The following is a 13,521-nucleotide window of genomic DNA, read 5'->3' on the forward strand; positions in this document are numbered from 1 at the left end:
GATGACTCTTAATCGTCTCGTTGACCATTTCTCTTGCTTTTTGTCAAGTTTGATTATTAGCCCACATTTAGAATTCCCTTTGAGTATTTGAATGCATCATTATTGTGGCCTCGCCATTCAGTGTGAGGGGTTTACATCAAATATAGTCTGAAAAGTATGCACCTGTAGAAGAAGTACTTGGATCTACTCTGGTAAAAGTACAAATAGAATCATTTAAAAATTACTCTACTGCAAGCGGAAGCCCTCAGCTTTAGATTTTACTGAAAGAGGAGAGATGCCTTTGAAGTCAACTTCACTTTCCTGACAGCTTTGTTACAGAAAGAGTTCAAACGCTGACAGTCTTGTTGGTACAGTCTGGTGGAAATCTCAGTTTGTCTAACCTGAGGAGGGCCTCTGTGGGTTTACAGGGTTTATTAAATCAGTTATAAGTGTATTGCAGTGCGTATGCTCTTTGAATCTCCGGTTTTAGATAATCATTACTGATTGCTGGTAGTTGGTAAAAAGTGCCCAATAAAATGGAAATACTCAAGGGAAAAAGTTCAAGCTTCAAGATCTTAATAATAATACAGTCTCTGAGGGGTTTGTGTTGTCATTCTTACAACCTTTTAACCTATTGTATATATTGTCTTCTTTTTAAACAGGAGCACAATAATGAGACCAAACAGTCAAGCACTCAAACACAAACTGTCACATGACTCAGAGAGGGAATTTGGAGGAACCCTGGGTAAGTCACAGCAGTGTGTCTTAATGTTGCGCTAGTAGACATCTTTGATTTAGTTTGATGTCACGTTGCCATGATCACAGTGCTGAGCATTGATGCAGCATGTGCCATTGCTGCACTAAACTAGAAAAACAACAGCAACTTTTCTTTCCTTTGATTCATTCATGCATTCTGAAGCTCAAGCTGCTGTCTGCAAATGCAGTGCTATCACATTACTTGCATTTCCCTGCAGCTAAATGCTGTTTTTATATACAAATTAGATAGAAGCTAAGAGGATCCTGATTTTATAAAAGGAAGAAATAAGCGGTGGTGATCATTTTAGCTGACATACAAAAGAACGTTTACACTAATGCGCTATTTATGATGCTGACACTGCCTAGAGATGTGTTGTTTTATTAAATTGAGCAGTTTGTTTGGTGGACCATAAGATTGATGCCTCAGTAAAACTAATAGGATGTAGGATGTTGCACTGTAGTAATGATCGCTGGCATCACAGCATCATCTCCGTCATTACACCTCTAATCAAGAATCAAGGCAGCCTCCTATGTCAGATTCATCATTGCTGAAGTGAAATGTGCTTGATGCTTCATGTCGTGCTTTTCCAGTTAAGCTAACTACAGATTTCACATCCGCCACTACTGATGTTTACAGTCAGCTGACTGAATTGTTTTGCTACTCTGCAGTTATTAGAGTTACCACAGTTTACCTGCATATGCATTATTAATGTGCTGCAATGCCAAATCTCCACAGATGCTGTTTCACTTCTCTACATGTTGTCTCAGCCATGCTGTCTTAACACGCACCTAACCTGTCATCATACTTTTGTCTGATTCTTTAATTGTATTCATCTTTCAGGTGCCGTGTGCATTCCCATCTTTCTTCCGTTAACGGTGCTGTTCCTGATCTGTTTGAGCCGATCTCCTGAGGCCAGTTTGTTCCAATGGCCGCCCCCCCTCCCCTCAGCTGACCAGCTGTGGGACCCGCTGGCCCCCGTGCTTCTTCTTGGGTGGTTTGCTTTGCATGCAGTCATCTATTTGATGCCATTAGGAAAGGTACGGCATGTTCATCAGCCCAATTCAATGTGAAACTTACAGTGAAATCTGCTGTGGGTTTGTGATCTAGCTTATGTGTATACTGAAGCTGTAAACATAGCTTTATAACATGCTGTGTGTAATAATTAATACTAATAAATCAGAAGATAATTATTGTCTGTTAAGTTCCAGTCGGTGTGATCATCCTCTTGGTTAAATGACTGTACTCTGCAATTAGAGTTCTTTCAGAGCTACACGCCTCAACACTTCTCCTTTGCTACATACTGAGAAGTTTATAAAATACAGCGACCTGTATAATACAGTTCATCTGTGGCTATAGGCGCTCTCTGCCTATAGAGTCTAGCATTTTTACAGAGGAACTTTCTAAGCTGCACAATTATGAAGAAATGAGAAATGAGAAAGAATGGGTTGAATTATTGACCTTATGACACTGTAATAGGTATGCAGCATATGATTTGTGTTGTATTCTGCTTATTGCCTGCAGGTGTCTGAGGGGCTGGTGCTCAGAGATGGAACACGCCTCAAGTATCCCATAAATGGTATCGTTGAGCAGGGCGCGATATAACTACAAGCATTTCTGTTTAGGACAGAATCTGTGCGCCTTCAAGAAACAGATTTAAATATTAAACCTAAGTGTGAAATAATTTGTAATCCTGCTGCACTATCTGCAATGTTTCACAGCTATTCTTTAGTATTATACATGTTTTGACTGCAAATGTGTTGTTCACAGTTGTGTTGCTGACTGTAGTATATTTGAAAAAAAAAGAAAAGAAAATCTAAAATCCACAGGTCTGATCTAAAAGTTGAAGTTACATAATACTCAGCTCTTCCAACTTTTACCTTTTTCTCCATGCAAGCCTCTGTCAGCCTGCTTATCTCGCTCCTCCAGGCGACAACATTTTGTGTTGTTTGTTTCCCTCCCTCAGGTTTTCATGGCCTGTGCATCAGCGGTGTGTTCCTGATGTTGTTACTGGGGCTCGGGGCTCCTCTGGGGTATCTGTTTGAGCTGCTGTTGCCTTTGGCAGTATGTGCAATAGCAGTGTCGTTCCTGTTCTCCATCTACCTCTACATCCGCTCCTTCTGGGCTCCTTCCCATGCGCTTGCTTTGGGGGGAAACACAGGTGAGATGTTGAGGATCATTAATAAAGGTTGAATCCATGCTAAAACACGGTTTGAACCCGGCAGCTGGCAGCATTCAGTGCGTCCACAGGCTTGTTGTATTGTTTGCTGGAGGATTTGGGTGTTCCTGTGGGTAATTATCTAACTGCCACGCTCAACAGGAGCTTGTAGGCATTATGCATGAGGCAAACTGTTAAGTGAGATAGCGCTCCTGTACTTGCTACTCTGCTACCTTTATGTCAGCATGTAATTATAGCATTTGATTTTTGTGATTTTCTCTTTGATATGATTTAGGAAACCCGCTCTATGACTTCTTCATCGGGCGGGAGCTAAACCCCCGGATTGGAGATTTTGACCTGAAATATTTCTGCGAGCTCAGACCGGGTCTGATTGGCTGGGTGAGTTTACCCAGAGTAGCAAACTACTTGGCTCACCTTAACACTGTTCAAAGATTTATAAATACAGTACTCTATAAGAGACACATTTGAAAACTGTCTCTAATGAGATAACAAGGTCCTTTTAAGTTAGTCGTCATCCATTCATTCTCTTCCACTTATCCAAGTGGCTCCACTATCCTATCCCTATAGGCAAGGTACACCCTGGACAGGTCACCACTATGTCTCAGGGTTAACACAAAGAGACAAACAACCGTTCACACTCGCATCACACCAGAATCACCAGTTAAGCTAACCCCATTAACTGCATGTCTTTGGACTGTGGGGGGAAGTCAGAGTACTCGGACAGAATCGACACAGCCGCAGAGAGAGCATTCAGACTCTGCACAGAAAGACCCGGCCAGATAATAGAGTCTTACCCGGATGTATTTGTAAGTGTGCAAAACACCTTCAGATTCACGTTGCATTAAATAACATTGATGGTCATTTCTGTCCAAGAGCCCAACATAACCAACAGGTGGCGGTATTGCTCTCCTCTGAGCTTCCATAATAATTTGCAGTCTGTGAGTTTGACACAGTCACAATCAAAAGCTTTTCTCCCTGCTGACCTGACACAGTAAGACATTTGCTGGAGGACTGGGGTGCGCGCAGCTATCCGTGTCTGAGTCATCAGACTAAATTAGACTAAATGTGCTGTAGAACCTCAAACAAGATCCCTAAAATGACCACGAGGTTCTCAGTGTCATCGCCGGTCACAAAAACGACAGCACCGAGACTGCAGAAGGTTGAAGCGTCTCGGTAAAGCACTGATGCGAGCAGCCGTTTTCCTTTGGTATTTACAGTGTACAAAGGAAAAACCTTTGCACATGTGAATGTTTTAAAGCCATGTGCGTGGGAGAGCCCAGAAAAAGCCTCCACCAACTGGCTACAGACACTGTGTGGGATATTTTCATTTCCTGTTCAACGTCCAAACTACTTTCTTTTAACGTTCAGCATTTCACAGTTGTTGATAAAGTCTCAAATATTAAAGCACAATGGGCTTTCTTAATAATTTAATGGATTCCTTGGACTTTGGTATAATGGTGCCAAATATTGCTTCTTAGATCTAAATCAGCTTCATATTTAATAACTCAGTTTGAGTTATGGAAGTGTTTATAGCTCGAGTGTGAAATATTTATTTTGTTTCTGCATTCTCGTGTATCATCAAGTCGGAAAAATGTACACGATGTATGGATTTCTTTTCCCACTAGGAACATAAATGACAACAGTCTGGGGAATGAATGCAGCTGCAGAATATCCTTCACTCAGAAAGCATTTGGAGTGTGATAATGCATTTATTAATCATTTATTCGATTAGTCCAAATGGCAGACAATTGATTGGCGTGCACGCTGTAATTATTTGCACATTTTTTTGTTCTCTAGACTTTGCACTCCAGCTCATTCCATTTGACATAAAATGATGGATCACAGCGCCTAGTCTGGGCTTTCATTCGAGCACTGAAAAGATACGGTTAAACGTGTCGCCCTGAATCACAAATAGTTCAAATGTAAATTGGACATTTACGCAAAAGACCTCACATGTGACCCAGAGTTGACTGCAAGCTGTCATTCAGATTGAGGTGGTTCAGAGGAGGTGAAGAAGATATCAAGGACTTGTTTGACGACATGACCGGTTTGCCAAAGTTAGATTCATTCTTAATTTTCACTCAAGAAAACTGGAACAAGACCTGCAAATGATCTCATGGATGGATAAGGCTAAGACTTGACTTTTAATGAAGTCTATACTGTTTCATGTTATGTTAGATTAAATGTACCTAAATACAGAGTAGGTTTTTACTGTATGTTTATAATCAATTCATCACAGGAGGAATTTTCTTATTTAGAAAGACAGAAAATGGGACATGTGTCTTATATTTCACGCACAAATGAAAGACTCGATTAAGTGAGACATTATTTGGCAGATTATTAATCCTAAAAACAGTGGCTCTGTAGTGTAGTGGTTAATTTGCCTAACACATGAAAGAGCCCCTGTTTGAGTTTGGGAGGAGATGAAAATCCCTGGGAGGGTAGCATCAGGTAGGGCATCATCTGTAAAAATCGCATATGTGGATCCATCCACACGAGAATAAGTGACCAGCCAAAAGAAGCTTTTTATTTATTGCAAAATAAATAGTAGAATAATGACAGCATCCATTTATTTTAGTTGGCAATCTCATGATCACAGAAGGAATTTGTCTGCCCGTGCAAATGAACACACGCAGCCCCACTTGTGTTCATCATTATTCACGACCCCCTCAGGTGGTCATTAACCTCGGCATGCTGATGAAGGAGGTGGAGCTCCGAGGATCCCCCTCCCTTGCCATGATTCTGGTCAACAGTTTCCAGCTGCTGTACGTGGCGGACGCTCTGTGGAATGAGGTGAGAGTCACACTTTTTTTTTTTTTTTACTTTATTTGATCACTGCTTTTATTTAATGTCTGCTTCATTTTGCTGTAACAGGAGGCTGTCCTGACCACCATGGACATTGTACACGATGGTTTTGGTTTCATGCTGGTCTTTGGTGATCTGGCCTGGGTTCCATTCACGTACGGCCTGCAGGCAGCCTTCCTGGTTGTGCACCCCCAGACCCTAAGTTCACTCAAGGCTGCAGCCATAATAGCACTGAATGGTAATCGCTTGTCAGCTCTTTTCTGCTGTTCTGCTGAAAAGTGGCTGAAAATGAATAATGAACCTTTTTTTTGGTTTGTTTTTTGGGGGTTTTTTGCTGTCAGGTATTGGATATTACATTTTCAGACAATCCAACTCACAGAAGAATCAGTTCAGGCGGGACCCCACTCATCCAAGTGTCACTAGTCAGTTTGTTTCCCTCCGTTTTTATCTTTATCTTTTAATGCATTCAGATAAAGTCTTTTTTTTTTTTTATTGATTTCCTCCTCACATCAAAGTGGGGAGGGAGACAGAGAGTTGGTAAATCTTATTCAGAAATATCGGTGCGTTTTACGACTCCCTACAGGACTGGAGACCATTGCCACAGCAACAGGGAAGCGGCTGCTGGTGTCCGGCTGGTGGGGTCTCGTTCGTCATCCCAATTACCTTGGGGACCTCCTCATGGCCCTTGCCTGGTCCCTTCCGTGTGGTAAGACATCTTAAAAGCCCTCTGCCCTTTTTTTTTTTTTTTGCTAGAAAAGAAGGCCACGCTGACATAACAGTTTTTTTTAGCATATGTGGGTGAAGTCATGGATAAGAGATTAATGTCAGGCTGAGTAATAATCATCTTCAGCCTTGTTTATTATTAGTATGGATAATGATGGCTGGTTGTGTTAATGATCCACTGTGAAATCCAGGTTCTTTTTTTTCTCGGAAACTTTACTTGTATGCATGTACGAAAGTTTTGACCTCCTCATTATGAATGTCACTAATCCCTGGATTAGTGACATTCATAGCAAAGTAACTCATAGCAAAAGTCATAATCTTTCATTTTTATTGTCATTATACCTCAAATTGGTCGTTTTAAGAAAATCTTTACGTTTGTATTTAGCTGCAAGGACCCCAACCCCAAATGCATTTATTGATAATGAAGCAGCAAGCTGCGGTATGAGGAAGCCTTTATCGGATCAGGGGTGACTCGTGAGCCTGGCATATACAACTGATCGCTTTAAGAAAGACTGACCAACAGAAGAAACAGGAGAGGGAGAATGAATGGGTGTGTCGCTGCCGCACAAGTAGAGATTTACAGATCTATGGCCAGTAGGGGAGTGTTTGCGGCGTGCTCCAACTCCTTTGAGTTTATCTACCTTTATAATATGATTGGAAAGATGTGTTTTTGGTATTTAAATAGCGTTTTGTATGGGGTGCTGATCCAAGGATTTTCAAATATTTTAAACTTAACCATGAAAACCTGGCCAAGTCCAACACCAGGAGCAAATAATTGCCAGTAAGTCCAAGCTCTCACTGCAAAATGAGGGCCAAATGGATCATAGCAATGGGTCAGATACCCCACACTCCTGAAGCACATACACATGAGGGTTACAGTTAGACCCCTTCTTCAAGTCCACAAAGAACATGACTGGTTGTGCAAACTCCCACACACCCTTGTTGTGGAAGTTTTCCATTTAAAGCCTGCAGACGAGCGGTAGCTAACATTCTTTAATCAAAGCACACAAAGAACAGACAACCAAGCTTGATGGAGCCCCTGCATGTCCGCGGGACAGACGGTCAGCAGAGTTCTCCCTGAGTCTAACATGGCTCTCCAGGAACAAAAGGCAGTACACAGCTGTTTCACACCTTAAGGTTCACACTCCCTTGCTACCTCCCAGAGTCCTCGAAGAGACAAAAGACTCTTCCTGTGGAGTTCCTGTTTCCCCCAAGATCCTTACTACACCCCCTACCATTTGTCTTAAGACATGTTAAAATCCAGTGGCACCAAGGCATTACAATAAAATAATGTGATTAATACATAAGTAAAAGAACTTCCTATACACCCTCAAACATGCTCAGCAGGATAAAGAAGCAGTCCAGTATTCCACAACCAGGACGAAAACTAGATTTTACTACATACACTACATACAACTTCTTTAACTGAGCTTCAGGAGGACCAATGTGGACAAACTTCTTCTCTAGTACATCTAGTAGCTTAATATTTCCAGCGAGGCTTAAAAGTGTGATCCTTGTGTAATTGGTCCTGGAGGACATCAAGAGCCTTAAGATGCTTCTAGAGAATCTGATCCACCCCAGGGGCTCTGTGACCAAGGAGCTGTTAAACTACCTCAGTGACCTCACCCCCAGTGATGGGTTGGTCATCCCCCTCACTTCTTCTCTTCCTCTGGGTTTGATAATAAGATTGAGGGGGTCCTCAGTGGAAGTATTCCGTCCACTGCTTGATTATATTAAGTTGAGGTCAGCTGCTTTCCCATTCTGTCACACGACAGTATCCCTGAATCGTTTCAAGGCTGTCCAAAAGTCTTGTTTCTTGCTCTCACCCAGTCCTCCCTGACCTTCCTTCAGCTACTAACAGGGCTGAACTCTTTGCTGGCAGAACAGACACCAGCCACTTTGCAGCTGCAGATTCGTGCAGCATGTTCCTCTTTTTAACCCAACCTTCCTTTGAGTGCTTCAGAAGTTGTGCTGGAGGTTGGGATGAAAATCTCACTCACAGACTGGGGGCTCTGCAAAATGGTCCTCACTGTACATTTGGGTACACGACACCTGTCCAGGACCCTGCTTACGAACACCCTTCTTCTTGAACATGGTGTTTGTTTTTGACAAACTGTACTTAGCACAGAAGTCCAACAGATAAACATCACTCTGGTTCAGATCAGGCAGGCCATTCATCCTGATCAATCCCCACCTGGTCTCACCTGTTCTGTCACAAAGTGGGATGGACTCAAGCGCAGACAAGGCAGCTAGAATACAGTTCCGTTTATTACTATACAACACCAGGTGCAAATATATACAAGTGAGAGGGCGGGGGGAATCCAGGGCACAGGGAAATCCGGGAAAGGAGCTGTTCACACACGAGGGACTTCACAAAAAACACAGCACACCAGCAAGCCTGCACACCAAGGGTTCCAGGGAAACAGAATTCCTGTTTACAGACAACAAGTGATTAATCCAAAGGGTCAGCGATACGAAAAGGCAACAAGAGACTAGTACTCCGGAGCTTACTACCAAGGTTACTCAGTAGTCCAGCGACGAGATGCTTCCAGCCACTGCCTTAAGTAGTGGATGAGTTTAGGCGATGAGCCACAGGTGTGTGATTAACCTCAGGTGCGAGGGCCAGGGGCGGGAGCCCGCAATAAGCTCTGCCCCGGCGAGACACGGCAAGCGTGAGAGAGGTAGATGTAAACAAGAAACATATGTAGCCAACCTGAGTCAGCCAGGCAGATACGGGGACCATGACATGTTCGGTGCCCACGGTGGAGTCTTAATGGCAGGGGTACCCTGAACTGTTGCTCAGCACTTAAGGAACAAACAGCAGTTAAGACCTGTTTTACCCCTCCTCACCGAGCCACTATTGTTTTTCTTTTTTCTTTTTTTTTTTGCATTGTGGTAAATACCGGATGGAAAACAGCCTCAATCTAACTAAGCATTTAATGCCACATTTTGTGTGCTCTCAGTACAGTTTGATGTGGTTTTGGTTATATAAGGTATTAATGGCCTTGTGCACTGTGATATTTTTTTTCAGACTACCTCCATGTCCTTATGAAATATTTGCATTACATTTGCAACTGGTGTGCTTCCAACAAAGGCAGCAGGAAACTGTTCTCTTTGTTCTTCTGTAAATTGCCCTGTTCTCTCAAAAACCCACTTCCTGAAATAGTGACTGTCAGACTTTTGTATAGCTGACACTCTCATTGGTATTCAACATTATGTGACTCATTTGTCTCTCTGCTTTTGTAATTGAGACGCATTCTTTAGTTTCTGCTTTTTATCCTTTTTTATCGCTGTAGCACAAACTGCAAAAATATGCACTCCAAAAAAAAAGTGATGACAGATGAAAGCTGCCCTAACAAACGAGCTCAGTGGTCCCCTGTAAACCTGGACTGAGGAAGCGCTGACTAAAGGGACAAGGGGTACTGCTCTGATTACTGTGATGACTCAACACTGAATATTAAGAGCTTAATTAGACTGGTATTCACTGCAGGGCTTTTGTACAGTAAAGACTGAATAGAAAGTAAACTGCTATTTGCAGAGGAGGATGTACACTTGATTGCAGCTTGTTTTATACAAATCACAAATGCTGATGTCAGTAGCAAAAGAAGGTACTAGTTTTTTTTCACCATTCATTACTGAATCATATAATACTGTCTTGTGTTTTTTGTCATATGTGCCTCTTTATTTATAGGATTCTCATATCTTCTGCCTTATTTCTACGTCATATACTTCACCGTTTTACTGATTCACCGAGAGGCCCGTGATGAAAGACAGTGTAGAGCCAAATACGGGCTGGCTTGGGACACATACTGCCGACGTGTGCCTTACAGGATTTTCCCTTATATATACTAAGAAGAAAAGAAGATGTGGAAGAGAGGGATCTGAACTGCCGTACAACTTATTGAACACAAACCTAGCAATAATTTCATGTAAATCTATTTTCAGTGAAACAAAGATGACTAGCGTCTGCGCTCCACATCTCTTTGGAAAAACAAATATGACTTAAATACTGATTGGACGGCAGAAACAAATCCATAAATATCAGTGCCTTTGTTCAAAGAATGTCTGCGTAAAAGCGTTTTTTACAGTGTCTTGTTTTGTTGTTGTTGTTGTTGTTTTTTAAAATGTGGTGCCACAGTAAACTACATTGGAAATAAACAACTACAAAACACCAAGTATTCGAAAGTGCTATTGAAATAAAATAATTATATTATAATATGAAGATAAAACGTGATGATGTTTTACATCGTTGCATTATGTATGCAGAAGTCAAGCCCATTCTTTTGTGAAAATGTGACTCATACACTCAGTGGACACATCCCTTTAGTGGGTTTCCACCACATCCCAAAGGTTCTGTATTGGCCTGAGTTTGGTAATTGTGAAGGCTGTTCAAGCACGGTGAACTCATTGCCACATTCAAGAAACCAGTATGACCTGATCTTAGCTCTGTGACGTTGCAGCATAGAAGTAGCCTTCAGAAGATTGGTCCACTGCGGTCATAAAGGGATGGACATGGTCGGCAACAATACCCAGGGAGGCTGTGTGCTATGAACCCCCCCACCAGAGTGGATCCACATTGTTTCACACCAAATTCAGATGCTACAATCCAAGTGTAGCAGCAGAAATCCAGACTCATCAGACAAGACAACATTTCTCCAATGTTTTTGCAATCTTCTGTTCACCTTTGTTCAGCCTGTGTAAACTGTAGCCTGTTTCCTGTTCTCAACTCAGCGGAGAGGTGCTCGGTCTGCTCTTCTGCTGCTGTAGTCCATTTGCATCAATCTGGCCCTTCTTCTCAGACTTTCCTCCACATTTTCTTCCAGAGAACTGCCGCTCGCTGGAGATTTTCTGACCGTTGTTTGCAAACCACGGAGATGGTTGTGTGGGGGAAATCAAAGCATATCAGTGGTTTCTAAAATACTCAGACCAGCCCATCTGGCACCAACAACCTTTCTTCGCCATTCTGATGCTCAGTTTGAATTTCACTAGCTCTTCTTAATCATGTCTAAATGCACTTAATTGGGGCCAAGTGATTGGTTGATGAGATATTTGTATTGATGCGCAGTTGTAGAGGTGTACCTAATGAAGTGGCCAGGGAGTGTAATTTTTAGTAGTAAAACCACAGCAGCTATTAGGAGCCACTTGCTATGAACATGTCTGTTTTTAGCTAGCTAACCTTTTAGAACCTGTTATCATCTTGTTCAAATGGATTCTCTTTCCAGGCTTCCAAGCTACAATAGCAGATGTTTGCCAAGCCTCTAGGCTTTTTAAACATTTGTTAGGCTTCATCTCTGAGCTCGCTCTGTTTCAAATTATTCTAAAGGAACAAGTACACGGCAGATATTAGTACCAGTAAATGCAATCAGAAGCTGCTGAAATGGCCTCTGTCAGCACTAAAGCAATAATTACTTCTTCTTGAGGTTTTGCATTAGAGTAGCTTCTTTTGCTGTGGAGGTGACAGGTGGCCACATTATTGCTGAACTGATGCATCACTTTGAGAAGAGGTTTTTTTGTTTAGGCAATCTCAAAATCTTTTATGACTGTGCGATGATCAGCAGTTTGGTTTTTATGGCGCTTCAATGCTTGAGCTTGTTTGTTGCCCTTTTTAAAAACAGATTGAGACGTCTATTCTATTAGGCTACGATGCAGATTCGTCTAAAAATAATGTTTGTATTATATTTGACCTATTCCATTATAAATCACCCTGCATTTACACTAGCAAATGATGTTTTTCTCACATGCAGTGAGGCGTGTGCGTACAAATGACAGAGCACTCTGCTGATGCACACCTTCGTTTTTCACCTTTTAAACCCATTTACAGTACTGTTGGCCTCTGGCCTCGCCTACACAAGCTATTTTGTGTTGTTTTTCAAATGCTAAGTGCTAATTAGGAACGGGCTTCTATACTGTGAATGCGTGTCTACATGGTGGCTAGACTCATGCTGAATTATTACATAAGCTTCTTAGCTTTTTATAGGATATGCGAATATTTGTGTGCATGTGCAGCATGTACTGTGCCTGTTGTTTTTGTTCTTTTTAAAATTTTATTACATATTTTGTTCATATGGTAATTATAAGGCTGGATTACACCACAGATACCTGTGCATGTGACACAAAATAATAACAAAATATAACTTCAAAAAGTAACTGTAGTCAACCGCAAAAAGTGTTCATACATAAACCAACGAAATGACAAATCTCACCTGGAATGTAAACTCTAGCTTTGAAGTCAGTAAGTTCAGGTGTGGCTATTACACCAAGCCGCTTCTTATTAATATATATCAGTAATAAATATGGCTGACACCTAATATAGTGGCTTATAAATTCAGATTCAGAACATTAAAAACCAGCCAAATATCTTTTATTTCCTTTTTTTTGTTGTTGTTGCAGTAGTTAGCCACACAATAAATGACAAAAGGTAATTAAACTACTTTAATCACTTAATATATGTCAGCTAGGTCTGTCACACAGGCACAGAGAGGCAAATAGTTGGTGTGTGCAGACAAATTGGCATCTTCCATGCAAACTGTGGGTGACTCCAGCAATCTGCTAATCTGATAATAACCACAGGGACCACCACAAGGTGCAGAACAGATTTCCCCTAGCGACTGCCAGCTGTCTCCAGCAACTGCTCCCCATCCTTTTGGGAAATACACTTTTTGTCCCCAGTGACCGGTCGTTGCCAAGGGGTTGCTGACCATTTTCTAGGTCAGTGTGACTGAGGACTACCAGCAAACTACTGCAATTAGCTAAATCCTAAATCCCACCTGTTTTAACTTCTGGTCAACACCATTTTGTATAATATAGTTGTTTATGGTCATTCAACCTGGAGTTCGAATGTAAATGCAATGTTTGTATTTAGCCAAGACTACTAGATATTAATGACACACCTCCATCTTTTATATACACTCTATTGTTCCAAGCATTATGTAATACAATACGATGTCTACTTTGCAAGTCATCATCACACTTGTGACTGACAAGTCTCTATACAAAATGAGTAATTAGCCCTTAGATTAGGTGTTCAGTTTTAATAAGAACTAAATGCTTAACTCTTTAAATCAGGACGTCACAAACCATC

General features: G+C 41.6%; 1 protein-coding gene across 2 annotated transcripts; it reads left to right on the forward strand.

The window, feature by feature from the left end:
• Positions 1–647: 647 nt before the first annotated feature.
• tm7sf2 (transmembrane 7 superfamily member 2) lies at positions 648–10,615 on the forward strand. Of its 2 annotated transcripts, none has more exons than XM_082549831.1 (10): positions 648–724; positions 1,577–1,773; positions 2,258–2,312; positions 2,700–2,894; positions 3,187–3,290; positions 5,586–5,705; positions 5,787–5,955; positions 6,059–6,139; positions 6,301–6,423; positions 10,132–10,615. In XM_082549831.1, exons 1-10 carry the CDS (start codon positions 652–654, stop codon positions 10,290–10,292), a joined length of 1,278 nt encoding a protein of 425 aa, XP_082405957.1. In that variant the 5' UTR covers positions 648–651; the 3' UTR covers positions 10,293–10,615. The 2 variants fall into 2 exon arrangements, with proteins under 2 accessions (XP_082405957.1, XP_082405958.1); XM_082549832.1 differs by lacking the exon at positions 10,132–10,615 and adding an exon at positions 9,737–10,114.
• The last annotated feature ends 2,906 nt before the right edge of the window (positions 10,616–13,521 follow it).

Source organism: Aulonocara stuartgranti (assembly GCF_965226115.1).
Source record: "Aulonocara stuartgranti genome assembly, chromosome: 10".
Lineage (NCBI taxonomy): Eukaryota > Metazoa > Chordata > Actinopteri > Cichliformes > Cichlidae > Aulonocara > Aulonocara stuartgranti.